General features: G+C 40.7%; 1 protein-coding gene across 1 annotated transcript; it reads left to right on the top strand.

Moving 5' to 3' along the window:
- Positions 1 to 10,857: 10,857 nt before the first annotated feature.
- Positions 10,858 to 20,375, top strand: LOC116684148 (butyrophilin-like protein 2). The gene is made up of 5 exons (XM_032510050.1): positions 10,858 to 10,992; positions 13,261 to 13,593; positions 15,172 to 15,519; positions 17,461 to 17,808; positions 20,065 to 20,375. Exons 1-5 carry the CDS (start codon positions 10,920 to 10,922, stop codon positions 20,373 to 20,375), a joined length of 1,413 nt encoding a protein of 470 aa, XP_032365941.1. The 5' UTR covers positions 10,858 to 10,919.
- The last annotated feature ends 1,389 nt before the right edge of the window (positions 20,376 to 21,764 follow it).

Here is a 21,764-nt window from a genome sequence, read left to right as displayed (position 1 = left end):
TTCATAAAAATGCAGCGCAGTGACAATACAGACATTTCATGTACACAACGTGTGTAACTCTGCTGACCCGCCATTCGACCCTTGCTAGACCCATTCGTAAGGAGTCAGCCGTCTCTCTGTGAGTACCGCCCATAACGCTCCCTCCAGTTGTCTAGAAAACGGAAACTGAAAATAGTTGACGCTCATAGAGCAGGAGAAGGCTATAAGAAGATAGCAAAGCGTTTTCAGACGCCAATGTTCTCTGTTGGGAATGTAATTAAGAAATGTCCGTCATCGGGAACAGTGGAAGTTAAAGCAAGATCTGGAAGACCAAGAACAATATCAGACAGAACAGCTCGCAGGATTGGGAGAAAAGCAAGTCCAAACCCAAAATCCATGTGTGGTGGATTACATCAAGAGGCGTAAAGGTTTTGCCATGGCCTTCACAATCTCCTGAAGAATGGGCGAAGATACCTCCAACAAGAATTAAAGACTCTTGGCTGGCTACAAGAAGCGTTTCCAAGCTGGGATAATTGCCAAAGAGGGGGGGTGCAATGTATTAACTCTGCAGGGGGGCCAAACTTATGCAGACGCCCTTCTGTTATTTTGAAAGTGTAAATGATGAAAGTAAAATCTAACTTTTTGCATCTTTTTTCCATCTTTTCTTGGCTTCTTTATGCACATTAAAACAAGTTTTACCTGGGGTGCCCAAACTTTTGAACGCCACTGTATCTGCCTACACCCATCTATCTATACCTACATCCATATATCTATCTACAGTATCTATCTATGTATCTATGTATCTATGTATCTATCTATCTATCTATCTATCTATCTATCTATCTATCTATCTATCTATCCATCCATCCATCCATCCTTCCACCGTCCAACCTTCGTAGTTGAAGAGAAGTGTTGATGATTACAGATTATTATGATTAATATTGTCATTAAGTTGAACCATGTGCGAGTGATGGAGAGAGTTTTTTCTGAGGGTATGAATAAGATAATGCTACAGGACAGCAGACGGGGGGGCTGGGAGTTTCTTCCTTTAATTTTATTTACTAGTTCTGAAATGTATAAAAGGAAAAGAAAACACTTTGTTTCAGACTGCAGACGCTAGTAATTACACTTTATGAAACAGATTATTATGGGCTGGTGCATTTCAGACTGGATTATGGTTTCAAGGATGAGACAACGTTACCATGAGCCATGTTTTAACAACATAGTGTTATGAGAAAGAGATTCTGACAACAATCACATAAAGTCAATAACGGAAAATGTCTGAGATTCCGGAAGGAGGAAGAAGAAGGGGGGGGGGGTATATAGTTCAATACAAAGTGCATCAGCTCCGCTTCCGGTGTTTCAGTTTAACTGGTTTTTGAGTTTACTGGTGATTAAGACAGATGTGGTGTGGGCGTGGCCTGTCAGGACCCAATCCCAACTAACCAGGAAATAAACATGCTGATCTTTTTTTTAAAGATTATTTATTTTTATTTTTTCCCATTATTAGATAGAGAGACAGTTGTACAGGGGGAGACAGATGGGGGAAGACACACAGCAAAGGATTCAAACCCAGGCCGCTGCAGGACGAGGGGCCAGCGCGCTAACAGAGTGAGCTATAGACCTCCCCCTGATGTTCTTTAACTGTCTATGTGCTGATCGCGTCACCTCTATTTCACAGTAATTTGTCGGTTTCTTGTGAAACTTGACTTTAGAAACGAGTTACTGAGCACCGACAGACATGCATGCAAATCTTAGCCGTTGTCGTTTTGAAATAGCCCCCTTTGTCTGGCGAGTGTGTCGCTCATTGCAAACCACGGAGACACCAAGATCGACTTGTGACATTTACATTAACACTTCACCGTTAAAACAACACTGTATTACATGTCATGTCTTGCTACATGTGAGGGATTTTGTAATCTTGATCTGTAAAGGCCATTTTATTGAAATGTGGTTTTCCTCATACTCTGAGTCAGAAAACTCAGCTGCAGTAGCACTTATTAACACAACGCTTTCCACTTTAACTTCTGAACGCATTTACAGAGGGCTTTGTCCAGGTGTCATTCATTGCCTAATATATGGAACATTTTATTACATTAATTGATTTTATGGCTGTTGACACCATATTCTGTTTAATGCAGTGATAAAAAGATACATCTAAAATACCCCCCCCCCCCCCCCCCCCTCTGTAAAACCCATTGATTCAACTTGAACTTCTTCTTCCTGCTTCTGGCGAGAGCAGACGTGTTTTTCCTCCTCTCCCCTCTTATCTTAGCTTGGCTCCTTCCCAGTTTGTCTACCCTGTCTTGTGGAATCTTTTTCTCTTTTCTCTTTGTCCCCTGCCTGCTGTTTTCCTGAAACATTCGAAATGGAATTGATTAACTGGTCACTCAGCGCTATTGACAAGATTTTTTTATCTAAACATGCTTCTCCGGGGGAGCCACAATGTCCGAGTGGAACGTTCCCTGCAGGCTACGCTCGCGGGGGGATTGGCAGGTGGTCTGCCTGGACGTTCTGACTGTGGAAGACGATGAAGACATTTGGATAATTGTAATTCTGTTGATGGGGCTCCTGATCATCGACCTCGGGGTCTCGCTGACCTATCGGAACATTGGTAAGACAGCCGCCAGCAAATTCACCCACAAGCTGTCTGGGGAACTTAAAGAGTGCCTACACGGAGTGGTTGAGAGGATGAAGGTTTTACATCTAAGGGCTGACCAGTCCTGTGAACTGTCTCGTAACATCTCAGACCGGACCGTGGAAGCGCAGAAGGGGATTGACACCAACAGGGACCAGTCGGTGGAGTTGCTTCGTGTGACCACCGGACTGGCAGAGAAGGTAGATGGACTGCAAAAATCACTATGTGATATGGAGGCTCGCATGACGCTGAGGTCGGTAACAATTGAGTGATGGACATTGATTTAGATAAATTCTACCGAGTCACCCTAAATTGGACTGCAACTGATCAACTACCCGTGCCCCCCTCCCCGCCTTCACCCGAGCAGGAAAACAACCAGCAGCTGGCCTTCTATCTCATCCTGTGCTCTGGTTATCTCTTCAAGGTCATGCCGATGAACTGAGCTTTTGTCAACATAGTCAGTCTGACGCCCATACATTCGCACACACAACTCATTATCTCACACACACACCATACACTCCCCCCCCATCCCTCACCCTTATCCGTCTGTCTGCTCGATTTCGTGTTTCTCGCTCCCTCCCAATGCCACCTCAAAAAATTCCTTCATGTGTCCACATGAACTGTGTGTTGTCTTGTGCGTTACGTTGTGATGTTGTATTGTACCATGTTGCTGTCTGCATTGTTTCTTTTGGAGAAAGCGTGTGGTGGCGCTGTTTCATAGCTGCCGCCCGGAGGCTTGCTCCAACCTAAGTCAAATTCCTCGTATGTATACTTGTATGTCATACCTGGCGAATAAAGCTGATTCTGATTCTGATTCTGATTCCGATTCGCCAGGTATGAGGACACATACGAGGAACTTTTCTTTGGAGCATCGTTACTCACACTGTACTTACACATACAAAACAACCAAAACTAAAATATACACACTAATATATACACAATTTATACATACTACAAAAGGAAACAATATAGAGGCATGAGTGCACTAAAAATAAAAATATTATTAAAGCAAAAGTAACAAAGTACAGGCTTGGAAATGTACCTAAGAGTCTGATAGCTTTGGGGGAAAAGCTGCTCTGCAGTCTGGTGGTGCGGCAGCAGAAACCTCTAGATCTCTTCCCAGAAGGGAGCAGGGTAAACAGGCTGTGGCTGGGGGGGGCTCTGCATATGCACCTCACTCATTGATATGACTGGTGCTCGGGAGATGGGTACCAATGATCTTCTGAGCAGTTTTAATCTCCCGCTGCAGAGCCCTCAGGTCCTGGTCCTGGTCCTGGTCCTGGGCCGTGCACATCCCATGCCAGTTTGGGATGTTTCCAGTCAGGATGCTTTCTAAAAGCTGACAAGAACTTGGCGTGGGAATTTGGCCTTCGTATACTTCCTCATGAAAGAGATGTGTTACGACCATGTCAGGTTCTGTAGGATTCAGATTCCCAGGAACTTGAAACTATTCGCCTGTTCCACCTGAGCACCGCTGATGTAGTCAGGAGTGTGTGTCTTTATCTCCTTCTTCCTAAAATCAATGATCAGCTCCTTGGTTTTGCTGACGTTAAGCAGTAAGTTGTTCTCTGAGCACCACTCTACAGGATTATGAATTTCCCCCTGTTACAAAGTCTCATTGTTGTTTGGAATCCGGCCGATGATGGTGGTGTCATCTGCAAACTTCACAACAGAGTTCTCTTCATGTTGGGGATGCAGTCGTGGGTGTACAGCGTAAACAGGTGGGGGCTGAGCACACAGCCCTGGGGGGCTCCGGTGTTGAGCACTAGAGTGGCGGAGGTGATTCTGCCAATCCGAAATGACTGGGATCTGCTTGTGATGAAGTCCAATATCCAGTTGCAGAGTGCTGAGCTTGCTGATGAGTTTCATGGAGATGTTATGTTGAATGCTGAACTGAAATCCACAAACAGCATTCTGATGTAGGTGTTGTTTTTCTCAAGGTGTGTGAGGGCTGAGAGGCGGGCAGTGGAGATGGCATCCTCTGTGGATCTGTTTGTTCTGAAAGCTAACCGTTGAGGGTCCAGACCGGCTGAGATGTTGTTCTTAATGTGCTGAAGAGCCAGTTTCTCAAAGCACTTCATCAGAATGGGGGTGAGACCTTACAGCTGGCTCTTTGAAGTTCATCTGGTAATGCCTCATTACCTTCACCTCATTGATGCCAGCTTTCAGTCTCGCTCTTGCAGTGCTGTAAGCTTCTTTATCAACTTCCCAAAAAGTAGCTTTTTGGCTCTGGATAGAGCCCTCACCTCTCCATTCATCCAGGCCTTCTGATTAAGGAATGATTTTATTGTCTTGAATACCACATCATCAACACCTTTGCTGATGTAAGATGTCACACTGATTTAGTGTAATCCTAGGCTCTGGGTGGTGACCTCATCTGTCCACACTTTGACTCTCCTTACTTATGATCAGACTTGTAGCACTGTCTTTATATTTCAATGACAGCTTAAATGTTAAAATAACAATGTTTTAGAATGGCATACAATTAAGAAATGAGAATGTGTCTGTACACCTAGCCTATGTGTCTTAAGCAGCATAAGCAGCATTTGTTTGCTTTCACTCCTGACTGCAGCTCAATATATCATGTGGACTGTGTGTAACCCACCCTAAATCTGATGGTTGTTTAAAACTTAAGTAGGGATAATGTGATAGTGTGATCAATAATTTTCACAACACATAGTAGGCCTAGGAATTTCCTATTTTTTCCAATTTTCACTCATTAATCAGACACCAATAGTTCAAGTTACCCCCATAGACCGTTAATATTAATTATTTATATTATCATTATATATACAGTCTATGGTTACGCCACTTTGTGTTGAGTAATTTTAATTCTCAACCCTTTTCAGCAGTGCCAAACATTTAGCTGTAATGCCTATAACGTGGCCGCTGCGCAGCGCTGGTGTTCTTTTCTGAACCTGTTGCAGAGGGAGGAACAGTAAAAGCGGAGCTCTGAAAGAAAAAGAAAATAATATCCTGAACGGGGAGCAATTTTTGTTCTGTCTTTTGATGGTGGCGTCTGAAACCCTTTCTGTTAACATAGGTAAGCTCATATATCATGGTTATTCCTAACTGTTATCCTGTACACCTTTTTAAACTCCGATGGTAGCGGACAGTTGACACAGTCTTAATGACTGCTGTGTTAGCTTGGAGGAAGCGTGGGTCTTGTGTTTAATGTCAGTGTATTTGCTAAACTGCTAAACTGATTTGAGCTCATAGTATGCCTGTATATTGCTGTATTGTTATGTAAACGTAAAGAACATGGCGCAGCGCTGTTCTTTTCTGAACCTGTTGCAGACGGAGAAACAGCGAACGCGTAGCTCTGAAAGAAAAAGAAAATAATAACCTGAACAGTGATTTATTTTGTTCTTTCTTTTGATGGTGGCTTCTGAAAACCTTTTCTCTGCTACCATAGCTGTACTATGGGACTGTGTGGCGGACTGTGAGCGAGACAGCGGGTGTGACGGAGGAGCGGTGTGTTTCCTCTCCGGCGGCCATAGAGAGAGAGAGCGTGGTGGACAGCGGGCTGGACCCTGAACTTCAGGCCTGAGTTTAGAATTCCAATAATAGGCAATTATCTCATCAATGAGGTCTTCCCGTCCTTTGGAGTAGGAGGATCGTGTCGGACACATTTATTTTGTTTTGTTTTTAAACTGAGCTCGAACAGGTACTGGGTTGTGCACAACTAGCTACATCGAAGGTACTATTGCTGCAGCAAAACTTAAACATGTTGTTTTCTAGACAGAACCTATGTTATTGTTACATGACATTTTGGATTTGTAAATGGGAGTGTTACATTCATTGTTGGACAGTTTCAATAAAATAATTTTTTTCTTGAAAAAGAGTTACAGTGCCGTTGTGTTTTCATTTCTCTGTGTGAACTCAATCATCCACAGCCAAAGACTAACTAGTTATTAAGTGTCAGTGCGTTTGATATCTATCTTATCTTTATCCCTCGAACCAGAACATTGCTAAAAGTATAAGTGGTGATCCCAGACCTGGAGGTGTTTTTGCAGGTAATGTTGGAGGCTGATTAGAACCTGGTAACACGTGCAATGACAGATGTCGTAGCAATAGATGGAGAAGTGAACACCACGCAGCATGAACTTTATCTGAAAACTGTGTATGTAAAAACACAATTCCATAAATGAAATTCCATAAATATTATCCAAACTATAGGCGGTGTTCTCTGTAGTTTTGTCTTGTAGCAATACATAATGATAGCATTTAAGTAGGTATCATTACCAATATGCCTAGTAATTGCTGACAACAACTAGCCTTTATAAGCAATCTGGAATGTAAACATTTTCAAGGTACACATTTCAAAGAAGACTAGAATGAATATGAGGTGCTACAAAAACAAAATGCATCAGGCGGTATCCAATGATTGCCCCACCATGGGCCAACAACCTACTTTTCTGTATCTTTTCAAAGCTGCCTCCAAATGACCCCCTTGGGCTTCCGTTAATTCAACGATTTTACAAAGCGCCAAAGTAGCAGCCTGCACTTTGCCTGTAGCCATCTCCTGGAAATATGCGCTCCAGTCTGTTGCCGCACGGTAAAATGTTACTGTAATGCTGCGGTCTTCAATACCATTAAACAGGTAGGCCTAACTGTTAGCTTTTCCTACTACAAAGTATCAAGTGTGCATGTTTTATTCAAGTTTTGTTTGGTGATGATGATTAAAGGTGTAGGCTACACGCTTCAGTTTTAACATTAGTGTGTGTTAGCGCCAGAGTTCGAGTTATAATCTGAGTTTGGTGGGAGTCTCTAACAGCCTAACTAACGTTACCGGTGGAGAGAAATAAATAATTAGGGGCTCAGATTGTGACGCCACTTGGAGCCCGAAAACAAGATGAAAATACAGTTTAACAGTATTATGAATAAATATTCGATGCCAAAAAATCTCAGTTGGGGGTCTGAGTGTCCTCCCCCAGAAAACTTTGAGCATTAAACACTTAATTTCCTGCTTTCTGGAATCTTTTTCTGGACCACTTTATCGTGGAAATGTCTATTTACTATATGAAGGATAACAAAATTAAGGTGGCAGGTGACAATTCAAAAGATAACAGCCGTTATAGCAGCCATTTTAAGGAAGGAACATTGCATCAGACGGCCTTATCACAGATCATACCGTGACCTGTTTGCAGTTCTCATACAAATTGGACCAGTGAAGCTATTGCAAACATGCCAACATACAACTTGTTACACACACTAGAGCCCCCCCCCCCACTGGACTGGAGGCCTATATGTGAGACATGTTTTTAAATTAGTGAGTGTTACAGTCAACTCCTAAAACAGTTCACGCAGTATGATATCACACATGGAAATCAGACCAACATTATGAGGAGAAAGAGCTCATCTTGGTGAGAAGGTTAATGCCTTCAGCAGCAGGATAAGAAACGGGATTTATGAAAGCAGTTATAATGAAAATCAAAGAACATAAAACTTAATTTCTATAGTATCTCTAAATGAACACACAGCAGCATGGTGCGACACCTACTGCTCTGTTTTTGTAATCGATTTGAACTGCCCTTGATGGTCCATAATTGGTGGAAACCACATGAAATATTAATTTAATTATATAATATAGCGCTAACAGTAACAACTCTGCACACACACCAATCCGCTCATTAAAGTGACGTGCACGTGGATAGGCTAAATAACTGTAATGAACTGTAATAAACTACTGTTGCTAACATATTTCTTTGGGTCCAGGTTCATATCAGCCTATTTATTGATTGATTTTTTTTCTTCTAACGTTACTCTGGTATAACGTTAGTGCTGCATATTATACCCGTTCTAACAGCTTGGCTTTTATTTTGTAGGCTATATTTACTATTACTTCCGGCCCACCTGTCTTTCTTTTAATGTAGATCTTCAAACGGAGAAATGAAAATAAGAATTTAAAAAAAAAAAAAACGGACCGTTATTTGAAATTGGTTTACTCGTTTTTTGTTTTTTGAATTCAGAAACCAAACCGGAAGAACGTCTCTCTCTCTTTTTACCGTCTCTTTGTTTTTGGTTTGAAACAACAAACTAAAAACGGTGGTTCAGAGAGTTCAGCTATCAGGCTCCTCTACTGTGGAACCAGGTTCCAGTTTGGGTCCGGGAGGCAGACACCGTCTCCACATTTAAGAGTAGGCTTAAGACTTTCCTTTTTGATAAAGCTTATAGTTAGGGCATAGAATCGAATATTGTTAGGGAGTAGTAGTTAGTCACATAGTTTTCAGATTTATCTATGATATAATCAAGAATATAATAGAACTAAAGGGAGACTTGGCATACAGCCCGATCCGGTTGGGGAGAGTTCTGGCCCGACCGGGCTGGAGCTCTCTTTACCTTGTCTCTCTTGGTTTTGTTGTAATAGTTTTAGGCAGCTTGGGGACTTATTTTGATACACTAGTTAGGGCATAGAATCGAATATTGTTAGGGAGTAGTAGTTAGTCACATAGTTTTCAGATTTATCTATCATATAATCAAGAATATAATAGAACTAAAGGGAGACTTGGCATACAGCCCGATCCGGTTGGGGAGAGTTCTGGCCCGGCCGGGCTGGAGCTCTCTTTACCTCGTCTCTCTTGGTTTTGTTGTAATAGTTTTAGACAGCTGGGGACTTATTTTGATACACTAGTTAGGGCAGAGAATCGAATATTGTTAGGGAGTAGTAGTTAGTCACATAGTTTTCAGATTTATCTATCATATAATATAACTAAAGGGAGACTTGGCATACAGCCCGATCCGGTTGGGGAGAGTTCTGGCCCGACCGGGCTGGAGCTCTCTTTACCTTGTCTCTCTTGGTTTTGTTGTAATAGTTTTAGGCAGCTTGGGGACTTATTTTGATACACTAGTTAGGGCATAGAATCGAATATTGTTAGGGAGTAGTAGTTAGTCACATAGTTTTCAGATTTATCTATGATATAATCAAGAATATAATAGAACTAAAGGGAGACTTGGCATACAGCCCGATCCGGTTGGGGAGAGTTCTGGCCCGGCCGGGCTGGAGCTCTCTTTACCTCGTCTCTCTTGGTTTTGTTGTAATAGTTTTAGACAGCTGGGGACTTATTTTGATACACTAGTTAGGGCAGAGAATCGAATATTGTTAGGGAGTAGTAGTTAGTCGCATAGTTGTCAGATTTATCTATCATATAATCAAGAATATAATAGAACCAAAGGGAGACTTGGCATACAGCCCGATCCGGTTGGGGAGAGTTCTAGCCCGGCCGGGCTGGAGCTCTCTTTACCTCGTCTCTCTTGGTCTTGGTTTTGTTGTAATAGTTTTAGACAGCTGGGGACTTATTCTGATACACTGAGCTCCTCTCTCCTCTATCTTTCCATCTTTTCATTTATGTGCATCCATGTCCCAGAAATGCTTGTTACTAACCTAGTTCTGGGGAGTCATTCCCCGGAGTCCTTATGTTCTTTTTTCCCCAGCATGTTCCCTTGGATCAGAGAGGCTCCGAAATCAGGGTAGCAGCTGTCGCCATGGTCCCGCTACACGTTCTGTGATGCCATGTTCAACTGCTACACTGCGGTGCCCTGCTACGTCCTGCTACGTCCTGCTGTGCCTTGTAATGCCGCACAGCGTCCTGCTATGCCATGAACTACTACAAAGAACTGCTACAAACTACTAATTTTTTCTATTTTTGTTATTGCCACTCTTCATTCTAACCCCAACCGGCCCGTCAGACACCGCCTACCAAGAGCCTGGGTCTGTCCCAGGTTTCTGCCTAAAAGGAAGTTTTTCCTCGCCACTGTCGCACTGTTGCTGCTCTGGAGGAGACTACTAGAACTGTTGGGTCCTTGTAAATTCTGGAGTGTGGTCTATCTGTAAAGTGTCTTGAGATAACTCTTGTTGTGAATTGATACTATAAATAAAATTGAATTGAATTGAATTGAATTGAATTGGTTTTCTCCTTATTTCGTTTTTTGATCAAAACGTACACGGACCCAGGTGACTAGCTGTCCTGGAGGCTCTATAATAATATTAGGCCTATTAATAAGCAGAATAAATTAATGAACATGAACGTAAAGGGGTCCAATACACGGTCCTTATTAAAACAGAGCAACTTCTAAAATCAGTCTCTGGAAATTCAGTTTTGAGTCATCTGCCTCCAAGAGACAGGACAGATGATGATGGTGTAACTCCAGTAAGACGAAACAAGGTGGCGCCAGAGCCCCCCCCCCCCCCCACGAGCTCCGAGGAGGGTTGGAGCTGAAACCGAAGGTACAAACCTGAACACCTGTTCGCCATTATTTAGAAGAAGAGCTCCGTCTTTGTTCCAGTTATTAATCTACAAATATGAATCATCTAGTGGATCTGCTGTGTTTATATCTTCTGTGTTTGACCGGGAAAACTCTTGGTGATAAAAACGGTAAGAAGGACTAACTATGATATATAAACGGTAAGAAGGACTAACTATGATATATAAAACGGTAAGAAGGACTAACTATGATATATAAACGGTAAGAAGGACTAACTATGATATATAAACGGTAAGAAGGACTAACTATGATATATAAACGGTAAGAAGGACTAACTTTGTGATATATAAAAGCGACTGACGGACTAGACTTCTCTTTATTAATCCTTCTGAGATGACTTCCGCGAGGAAATGGAAAATTCCAGCGGCAGTTTTAGAAAGAAAAAAGATTTAAAAAACGCAGTATAAAGACAACAAAATAACAGTAATAATGATAATATTAATAACAATAGGAACATTTGTCAAATAAAGACAAAAAAGACCATAAATTATTTTCAAAGTGTGAGTATTGAGTCCAGTGTTAAACGGAGTGCAGGGGGGGGGGGGGGGGTGCATTGTCAGTAATGTCCATCAGTCTGTCCGGTGTCCTCCTCTCTGCCACCGTCCCCATTGAGTCCTGAGTTGATGCCGACCACAGAGCCGGCCCGCCTAATAGGGTGTTGTCTCGTCATAAGATAAAGATCATCAGAAGGCTCTATATGGACTAATATAGGCTCTATATGGACTAATATAGGATCTATATGGACTAATATAGGCTCTATATGGACTAATATAGGATCTATATGGACTAATATAGGATCTATATGGACTAATATAGGCTCTATATGGACTAATATAGGCTCTATATGGACTACTATAGGCTCTATATGGACTAATATAGGCTCTATATGGACTAATATAGGCTCTATATGGACTAATATAGGCTCTATATGGACTACTATAGGCTCTATATGGACTACTATAGGATCTATATGGACTAATATAGGCTCTATATGGACTACTATAGGCTCTATATGGACTAATATAGGCTCTATATGGACTAATATAGGCTCTATATGGACTACTATAGGCTCTATATGGACTACTATAGGCTCTATATGGACTAATATAGGCTCTATATGGACTACTATAGGCTCTATATGGACTACTATAGGATCTATATGGACTAATATAGGCTCTATATGGACTAATATAGGCTCTATATGGACTAATATAGGCTCTATATGGACTACTAAAGGCTCTATATGGACTACTATAGGCTCTATATGGACTACTATAGGCTCTATATGGACTATATGGACTAATATAGGCTCTATATGGACTACTATAGGCTCTATATGGACTAATATAGGCTCTATATGGACTAATATAGGCTCTATATGGACTACTATAGGCTCTATATGGACTATATGGACTAATATAGGCTCTATATGGACTAATATAGGCTCTATATGGACTAATATAGGCTCTATATGGACTACTATAGGCTCTATATGGACTAATATAGGCTCTATATGGACTAATATAGGCTCTATATGGACTAATATAGGCTCTATATGGACTAATATAGGCTCTATATGGACTAATATAGGCTCTATATGGACTACTATAGGCTCTATATGGACTATATGGACTAATATAGGCTCTATATGGACTAATATAGGCTCTATATGGACTAATATAGGCTCTATATGGACTAATATAGGCTCTATATGGACTAATATAGGCCTGCTCCATATTAGCGTCAATAACACACAGGCAGAACCTTATAGTTCTATATCTATGGGCCTGACCCTTCACAGCCCAGGTTACTGGTCTCATTGGTCCTCAGATGACCTCGGTGCTTTTAAAGTTCTTCACAGTTTGGCATGACGTCAGTTTATGGGGGGGAAGAACCGGACCCCCCCCCTGGAGTTTAGATCTGGAAAAGAAAGGTAGACTACTTAAAGCAAAAGTTCAAATAGGCAATGCAGTCCAATGTTTACATTTGAGATGCTGGAAACATCAGGAGGACGTCCCAGACAACGTCAGAATCATCTGATCCAGACAACATACCGCTGTTCAGATACTTTAGTAAAAGTACTAATACCACACGGTGTTCAGATACTTTAGTAAAAGTACTAATACCACACTGGGTCAGTCCCGCATTAAAAATGTTACTCAAGTAAAAGTAAAATAAAAAGTACTTAATGTTAAAGTACTCCAGGCAGATAAACTCTCACATCCAAGACACTGGAAACATGACAGGTTTTCATGTGAAATTACTGCACACAAGTGTGTAAAATACATTATAAAATTTAATTTTAAATGTAGTTTAGAAAAAATTCAGTACTCCTTTTTTCTGCGTGTAAAGTAGACCTCCATGATTTGATCTTCCAGGACCAGCAGTCCTCAACGTGGACAGAGGGGCTGATGTTGTGTTACCCTGCTCTCTCAGCACCGAGGAGGACATGGAGATGAAGCTGTTTGTCTGGAGGAAAGCTCCTCAGACAGATGGAGGTCAGAAGGAGGTGTTCCTGTATGACAGAGGCATCGATAACAGAGGTCAGAGTGAAGAGTTCAAAGGTCGAGTCTCTCATTTCCAAGATGAACTGAAACAGGGCGACGCCTCCATAACCATCAGAAACACAACGCTATCTGACAGTGGAGAATACAGCTGTTATTTTCCTTCTCTTCAGCCTCGTCAAACTTTCTACATTAAGCTTGTTGTTGGTTAGTACTTTTAGTATGTTTGCTCATTTTTAAACATTTAAATATATCTGCAAGATTCTTTGTAACTGTTTTTAAAGTTGATAATATTTGACAAGCACTAAGTAATGTTGTGTAGCCTGTTCTCTTCGGGCTCATTGTGATCCTGGAGATTTAATCTGTATAAGACCAGGACCACGAGGACCTGATGTGTTTAAATGACATCACTGTTAAACTCACGGGTTTCATTGGGTGTTGGTCTCACTTCTTTTAAACTATAGACAGCAAGAGAAGAGAAGCAACGTCTGCCTGAAGCATCGATCCGTCTCGTCAGTGGACAGTTACCGTAAACTTTATTCCTCCGTATTTCTACGCCCTCATACTCTGCTTCTGACTGGCTAGTAGTCCTTACCTAGGTACTGTCAGGACCCTCATACTCTGCTCCTGACTGGCTAGTAGTCCTTACCTAGGTACTGTCAGGGCCCTCATACTCTGCTCCTGACTGGCTAGTAGTCCTTACCTAGGTACTGTCAGGGCCTCATACTCTGCTCCTGACTGGCTAGTAGTCCTTACCTAGGTACTGTCAGGGCCCTCATACTCTGCTCCTGACTGGCTAGTAGTCCTTACCTAGGTACTGTCAGGCCCTCATACTCTGCTTCTGACTGGCTAGTAGTCCTTACCTAGGTACTGTCAGGACCCTCATACTCTGCTCCTGACTGGCTAGTAGTCCTTACCTAGGTACTGTCAGGACCTCATACTCTGCTCCTGACTCATTTCTTTTAACCAAGTAGAAATACCTGTTTGTGTTTTTTCTTCCTGGTCTGATAGATAATAATAGCTGTAATCCAACAGGTTTTTCAGGTGTTTATCCTATCTGACGTATTTGCGGTGCAGTGGTGTTCACTTTATTAGTTTCACCATTCAGGGACAGTGGAACAAGACAAACTTCGACCAATTGTCACCTTGTAAAAAGAAGTTGTTAGTTTTTGCCCAGGAAGAAAAGTCCTGGTAGGAATCTGAGGAAAGAAAAGCTCGTCTGGAACATTTCTAACTCAGCTCAACTCTGAAGATACTACAATCACATGAGAGAGAGAGAGAGAAGAGAGAGAGAGAGAGAGAGAGAGAGAGAGAGAGAGAGAGAGACAGAGAGAGGAGAGGGGGAGAGAGAGAGAGAGAGAGAGAGAGAGAGAGAGAGGAGAGAGAGAGAGAGAGAGAGAGAGAGAGAGGGAGGGAGGGAGAGAGAGAGAGAGAGAGAGAGAGAGAGAGAGAGAGAGAGAGAGGTCTATACCAAGTTGATGGTCAAGATTATTTGGGAAATAGAGAAAGAGGTCAATGTTAATTTGTCATGGCGTGCTTAAGACCAATGTGAAACGTAAGAATAAGAAAAATATATACATATAAAGTTTATAAACTCATGATAGAAATTTAAATATAACCTAAAAAACTAAGATGTGTAAATCCTGTATGTATCTGGAGGGCAGTGCAAATGTTTTGCAGAGGACAACTAGCAAAACGAGGCCATACAACCAGCCTGTTGAAGTCCGTCTAACCTAATTACTCTACATGTTAACACACTGATTATTACCTGTTCTTATCTTCCAGAACCAAAAGTCCGAGTGAGCGTGGAACAGGGCCGTGATGTTGTGTTACCCTGCTCTCTCAGCACCAAGGAGGACATCACCTTTAAACTCTTTGACTGGAAGAAAGCTCCTCAGAAAGATGAAGGTCTGAAGGAGGTGTTCCTGTATAACGACGGCTTTCATTACAACAACGGTCGAGGAGGTCAGAGTGAAGAGTTCAAAGGTCGAGTCTCTCATTTTCAAGATGAACTGAAACACGGCAACGCCTCCATAATCATCAGAAATACAAAGATATCTGACAGTGGAGTCTACAGCTGTGATTTTTCTCGTCTTCAGCCTCGTCAAACTTTTTACATTCAGCTTGTTGTTGGTGAGTACTTTCATTAAACACTTAAAGTTTGATCAATCAACAGCTTTATTAAAATGTCTTTTAAACTTTGTCGAGTAATTAATATTTCAGAGGCATTCATATTTTATTCAGCCTTTCAGGTCGTGTTTCACTCTCTTGAGGCTCATTGTGATCATGGATATTTCTGTCTCTTAATACCGAAACATCTTTGTAACTGTTTTTAAAGTTGATAATACTTGACCAGCACTAAGTAATGTTGTGTAGCCTGTTCTCTTCGGGCTCATTGTGATCCTGGAGATTTAATCTGTATAAGACCAGGACCACGAGGACCTGATGTGTGTAAATGACATCACTGTTAAACACTCACCAGGTTTCATTAGGTGTTGATCTCACTTAAAACTCTGAAAGAGCTGCATTGATATAATACTTCATATTAAAAAAATAGAAGCTTTCTTATTTTTTCCATTTCATTTCCTATTTAAAATACAGTAAATCAGTCATAATGAGGACCATCAGGCTGAAAATTACAGGATTTATTCCTCAACTTGTCTTTCCCATAAATAAATTTCAGGGACCATAACTGCTAAACATCCCCAAGAACAACAGGCCTCCTACTTCACCACTATGTTACAAATTACAGACAAATTAAATTACATTCTTTTCTTTTTTTTTACCATTCAGGTTCCTAATATAAAAACGGTTTGATTCATACTTTTATTTTGGTGGTAATAGTTGAGTAATAATATTACATGATTTTTTTTTATCAACTTCTACATTAGGCCAATGAGGGGGGACCAGGGGAGAACTGGCTTGGACGCGGGTTCTGCCAATAATCAACGTCCATAATTTCTGCATTTCGGAGCTGTGACCCATTTATTCTCATGATGGCCTCATATCAGTATTTGTGTAACGGCTGTGTTAGATACATTTTGGGTTCTTTCTTTAGTTTTAGCTGAATTGTTGTAGTTGCATAGTCAACAGGTACAATCGTACTTAAGTTCTCTCAGTTTGTTCGACAATGCCAGCTAATGCTTGGACATCTTACAACAGGAAGGGAGTTGTTACAGGGTATCCTGTTGTACAGCTTAGGCAACAGCTCCACCCTGTGGGGTAATTAGGCGTGTCAGTTTGTAACAGGAAGTCAGCGTTCTCTTGTGCAACCTGTGTACGTGTGTTGTGCAGCATGTCAATACACGGAGCTTAACACACACTTTGTATAGCGTCCTTATTCACCAAGTTGCAACACACATCTTCCTGGATGAGGAAACTTCTGTTATTTTCATAAGGATTAAGAAAAATTGACCAATGCACAATAAAGACAAATGTTTGTCACTGCCATTATAAAAATCGAAAAAAAGCAATTTTTAAAAAACATTTTTGAATTATTAACATTAGAGTCATGGAGAGGCTTACAACATAGACTGGGATGCATCTGGGCCAGCAGAGCCGGGGGGGACTCTGTCCCAGGGTGCAGAGGGAGAAGACCGGGATGTACGGGAGGGTTTGATGCGCTACTTGAAAAGCTAAATAAAAACATTTCTTTGATTGGAAAACCAAAAAAGGCGAGTAGAGTCGAGTAGTTACCACGCAGTGGAAATACACCATAAGATACACACAAACTGAGGTACACACAGAACCTTCTGCACAGAAACTCAGGCCTGGATTTCTGTGCTACCAAGGTTATAACCATATATAGTAGAGGAACCTTAAGATATTGTGTCAGACAGTAATTACTCAAATGAAAACATGTTCATAACCATATATGAATTGTGCATCACACCAGCTGACTGCTTCTAAGCATATTGGGCCCTCTACCATATTCAAAACCATATGTGAATTCACATCCCACATCTAGTCTTATAAACATAACAGGTTCTCTAACACATACCCTCTTGTGTAATATTGCTTAATTAATTACTACGAAGTAAACATTCAGATTTAATAATTCATTTTATCTTCCAGAGCCGTCAAAGGTCATCAAAGTGGTAGGAGACCATGATGCTGTGTTGCCCTGCTCTCTCAGCACCAAGGAGGACATTACATCAAAACTCTTTGACTGGAAGAATGATGCTCAGAAAGATGGAGGTCTGAAGGAGGTGTTCCTGTATAACGCAGGCATTCATTACAACAACGGTCTAGTTGGTCAGAGTGAAGAGTTCAAAGGTCGAGTCTCTCATTATCAAGATGAACTGAAACTCGGCAACGCCTCCATAACCATCAGAAATACAAAGATATCTGACAGTGGAGTCTACAGCTGTGATTTTCCAAATCTTCAAACACCTCAAACATTCTACATCAAGCTTGTTGTTGGTGAGTACTTTCATTATTTCTGCTCTTTTTTAACATTTAAATATGTCTGCGGGTGTTATGGGAGGTGGTGAGGTGAGGACCCAAAAGCAACTGACTGCAGGCAGGAAGCTTCAGCAAGGCGTTTTAATGACAAAACACAACAGAACTTGACGTGGACCGCAACAGCAAACACAAATACTTTACAATGAACGAGCACTAGACAAAGGGAACAAAGAGGTTTAAATACACAAGGTAACGAGGTAATGGGGAACAGGTGAGACGTCAGGTGAAGCACATTAGGGCGGGGCTAGACAATCAGACAAGCACAAAGAAAAGCTGGACAAGATAACACAAGACAGGAAACTGAACTAACATAACACTGAAGTAGAACAAACAGACACTTACTGGGGAGAAAACAAGAACACACACACACACCAGAAGACTAGGAGGGAAAAATAACCCCAATAACCCCCAACCCATAACAGCGGGATAATAAAACTTATCTTTAAGTGGCTAATATTTCACAAGTAGTAACTAATTAATGTTAATCTCTTTGTGATCATTTTGATCATTTACATTTCTGCCTCTTGATAAAGACACATTTTAATCTTCATAATACCAGAATACCAAGGAACTGATTAATTTAAATTATTTGCTGTTAAACACTTATCAGGTTTCATTAGGTGTGTTGATCTCACTTTTAAAGAGTTGCATTGATAAATATATTTAACAGATAATATCAAAGCTTTCTTTTTTATTCTATTTATTTCATATATTAAATACAATAAATTAGTCATAATAGGCTGAATTTGACAGCTTTAATTTGTTTATAGTCTGTACCAAGTTTCAGGAAAATGCAATACAGAGCATCTCCAGCAGAGGACTCTAGAGCCTCTCAAACCTTTTTAAAGTTACCAAATTATGTTAATAAATCTCTTTTTGATTTGTTAAATTGTTCAATCTCACTATAAAAAGTTCTAAATATTTAAATAAAGATTAAATTAAAGATTTACATGTTAAGTATCTTTCATCTCGCCTTTATAAAGATATAAAGTCAAAGTCAAAAGTCAAAACTGCTTTATTGTCAATTTCTTCACATGTCAAAACATACAAAGAGATTGAAATTTCCCTCTATCCCACGGTGGAGACAAGACATTTTAACCACTTAGGTCCACAGACAAACATAACATTCAGGCAAACAATATAAAAAGTAAAAATAAGAAGATATATACAATGAGGAAAATAAGAGCAGCAAAATTTGAGTTAAAAAAATGTGCAATTATGCAATTAAAACATTTCCCAGTCTGTTGTGTCGAAGCAGTCTTGAAGAGCATCAGAGGCTCCCTCAGGCCACACTTTTACCGGCTTGCAAACCGGTTTGTTTGCTATATAAAAAAAGTTTCTCTGTTCTGTTGGCGTCCCGCTACCATGGAGACCAGCGTTTACTGATTTCAGAGATACTGAACATCATTGGTCGGAGGTTCTGTCAATACGTTAAAAAGACTGAAAATACGTTATTTTGAATGTTTTGTTAAGTTGCGCTAAAGCTAAACGAGGAATTTAATTGACTTTTATTAGCGTTATTTTTACTTCCGTTTGAACTCAAACGGGGTAAATTTAATCTGTGGACTTTTGCTCTTTTAAGCGAGCCTCCGTTTGTTTATTAATATCTCTTCTCGACCGTTAAATACATTTTAACTGTGGCTATTTTATTTATTATGAACAGATGAAATAGCTGGAGGTAGTGTATGATTATTATTGAATCACTTAAAAGTGGAGAATGTGTAAATGTTAATAATTCAAAAATGTTTTAAAAAATCTTCTTTTTTTTCAATTTTTATAATGACAGTCACTAAAATTTGTCTTTATTGTGCATTGGTCCATTTTTGTTAATCCTTATGAAAATAACAGAAGTTTCCTCATCCAGGAAGATGTGTGTTGCAACTTGGTGAATAAGGACGCTATACAAAGTGTGTGTTAAGCTCCGTGTATTGACATGCTGCACAACATATGTACACAGGTTGCACAAGAGAACGCTGACTTCCTGTTACAAACTGACACGCCTAATTACCCCCCAGGGTGGAGCTGTTGCCTAAGCTGTACAACAGGATACCCTGTAACAACGTGTGTGTTTGTTTGATTTTGTTTCTTCTTGTTTCTCGTTTTTTTCTCACTCTGTAATTGACATAGTGAAGAAAATAGATGAAAAAACATCCCAATATGAATGTTTTAATGCTTTGATGGTCCTCTAGTGAGTTGTTGATACTGTGTTCACAGGTGCGGCGCCAAAACCATATGTCAGTATACTTGAGGAAACAAAGGACTGGTCCCTGCTGCAGTGTGAGGTTCAGGGCTATCCAGAACCTGAAGTAGAGTGGCGGGACAGTGCTGGAAACAAACTACCTGCTGAGAAGGCCCAGGGCGAACCAATAGGAAACCTTTTCTTCATCACTCTCAGAACTACTGTGACCAAGACCGACCACTATCGCTGTGTGGCAACACAGGAGACCATCAGCCATCAGGTCTCTAAGGAGATCTATGTCATCACTTGTAAGATTCTTCCTCATCCTGATTTCATTTGTGAATAATTTTTTAAAATGTGTATGTGAAGCAGTGGCAGAGACAGTATTTTAGGTGGGCCACTTCAAAAGTGAGTGGGCCATTTTCAAAAGGACAATCTGAAACAAAAAAAAATGTTTTACAGCAATAGCAGTACTGTCTACAACATGATCAACCAACAAAGCTCAGTCTAAAAGGTTTTTACACAACAAAATAGACAAAAAACCTGTCGATTTTAACCAGGCAAGCAAGCTGCCTACCAGCAAGATGGAGACAGGGAAGGAGAATTAAACAATGTCTGAGTTGAAAACACAGCTTGATGTTACGTAAGGGCCCTGTTCATGTTGGACAGACATATTAGTCGCACTGTGTGTCCGTTAAGAGACACAAAGGCTCTAAAACCTGCCCGTTAACTGCGTTTTAGCTCAGTGGAAGCTTGTACACGTAGCTGCAGCTACTCAGTGTTGCCGGCTTTAATTCTCCTTTAAGGAACACTCATTCTGCAGAAATTACTGTTGCTGCCCAAGCAGGTGCAGTTCTTTGCAGGGTTGCAAAATATGGGCACAGCATCAGCAAAGCAAGCTCTGGTCCCCCAGTGTTTCAGTTGGACTGTTAACAAGTGTTGAGATAATTAAAAGATATTTACAGTATTCACAGTATTTATAAGCGGGCTGATTGCTAGTTAGCTAATGCTAGCTTTCATGCTACATAAATAACCCAGACAGAGTTGTCCCTTATCTGGCGATAGAAACCCTGCTGTCCCCCCGTCCTGTTGGACTAAGTCCACAGGTACAAATTAGTTTTGCACCAAATGTAACGCAAGAAGTGTTGCAAATGTCGATGTGCGCAGATTCGCTACTTTGTGCTGCGAGAGAGCACAATGTGAAGTTGCAGCGACAGATTCCAGATGTTGTAATCACTGAGTTGTGGTTGTGATGGAAAATGAACCCGAATTTAAAAAAAAAAAGTACACGAGTAAACGTTGCACTACATGCTTGCACATTTGAGAATATTTTTTCTGTGACTTAACATTCAGAATACAGGTGTGTGAACATTTTCTCACACATTGTACACATTGTAAACATCACATTGTATTCTACAAGCTCTCACCTTTACACCGTAGTTACCTTCCTAGATTTAGTATGAATTGATGTAATTTACCTGGTGGGCCTCTGGAGTGTTGTGGTCCGTTGATCTTGTGCAGTACAACTTTTAGTGTTTGAAAAATAGTAATTAAAATCAAATTAATACATTTTGAGCGTATCACACACTTCTGCGTGTTCTGGTGAATTTTTCTGCAACAATAAAGTGCTTTATCTGCCTCAAGTCATGGTCCAGATGTCTTTTATTTATGTAATGAAATCATTATATGTTTTTGGGGGGTTGCACTGGCCAGATGGCCAGGTTGTAACCCCCCC

Source organism: Etheostoma spectabile, unplaced genomic scaffold (genome assembly GCF_008692095.1).
Source record: "Etheostoma spectabile isolate EspeVRDwgs_2016 unplaced genomic scaffold, UIUC_Espe_1.0 scaffold00019207, whole genome shotgun sequence".
NCBI lineage: Eukaryota > Metazoa > Chordata > Actinopteri > Perciformes > Percidae > Etheostoma > Etheostoma spectabile.
Note: the sequence above shows the minus strand (reverse complement) of the source record. Positions and strands in the feature narration are given on the sequence as shown.

Excerpts from the sequence above, each read along its gene's own strand:
- LOC116684148 (XM_032510050.1), top strand. The coding sequence starts at position 10,920 with ATGAATCATCTAGTGGATCTGCTGTGTTTATATCTTCTGTGTTTGACC. Across the intron at positions 15,520-17,460 it reads TTACATTCAGCTTGTTGTTG|AGCCGTCAAAGGTCATCAAA; the intron begins GTGAGTACTTTC and ends TTTATCTTCCAG. Across the intron at positions 17,809-20,064 it reads CTACATCAAGCTTGTTGTTG|GTGCGGCGCCAAAACCATAT; the intron begins GTGAGTACTTTC and ends CTGTGTTCACAG.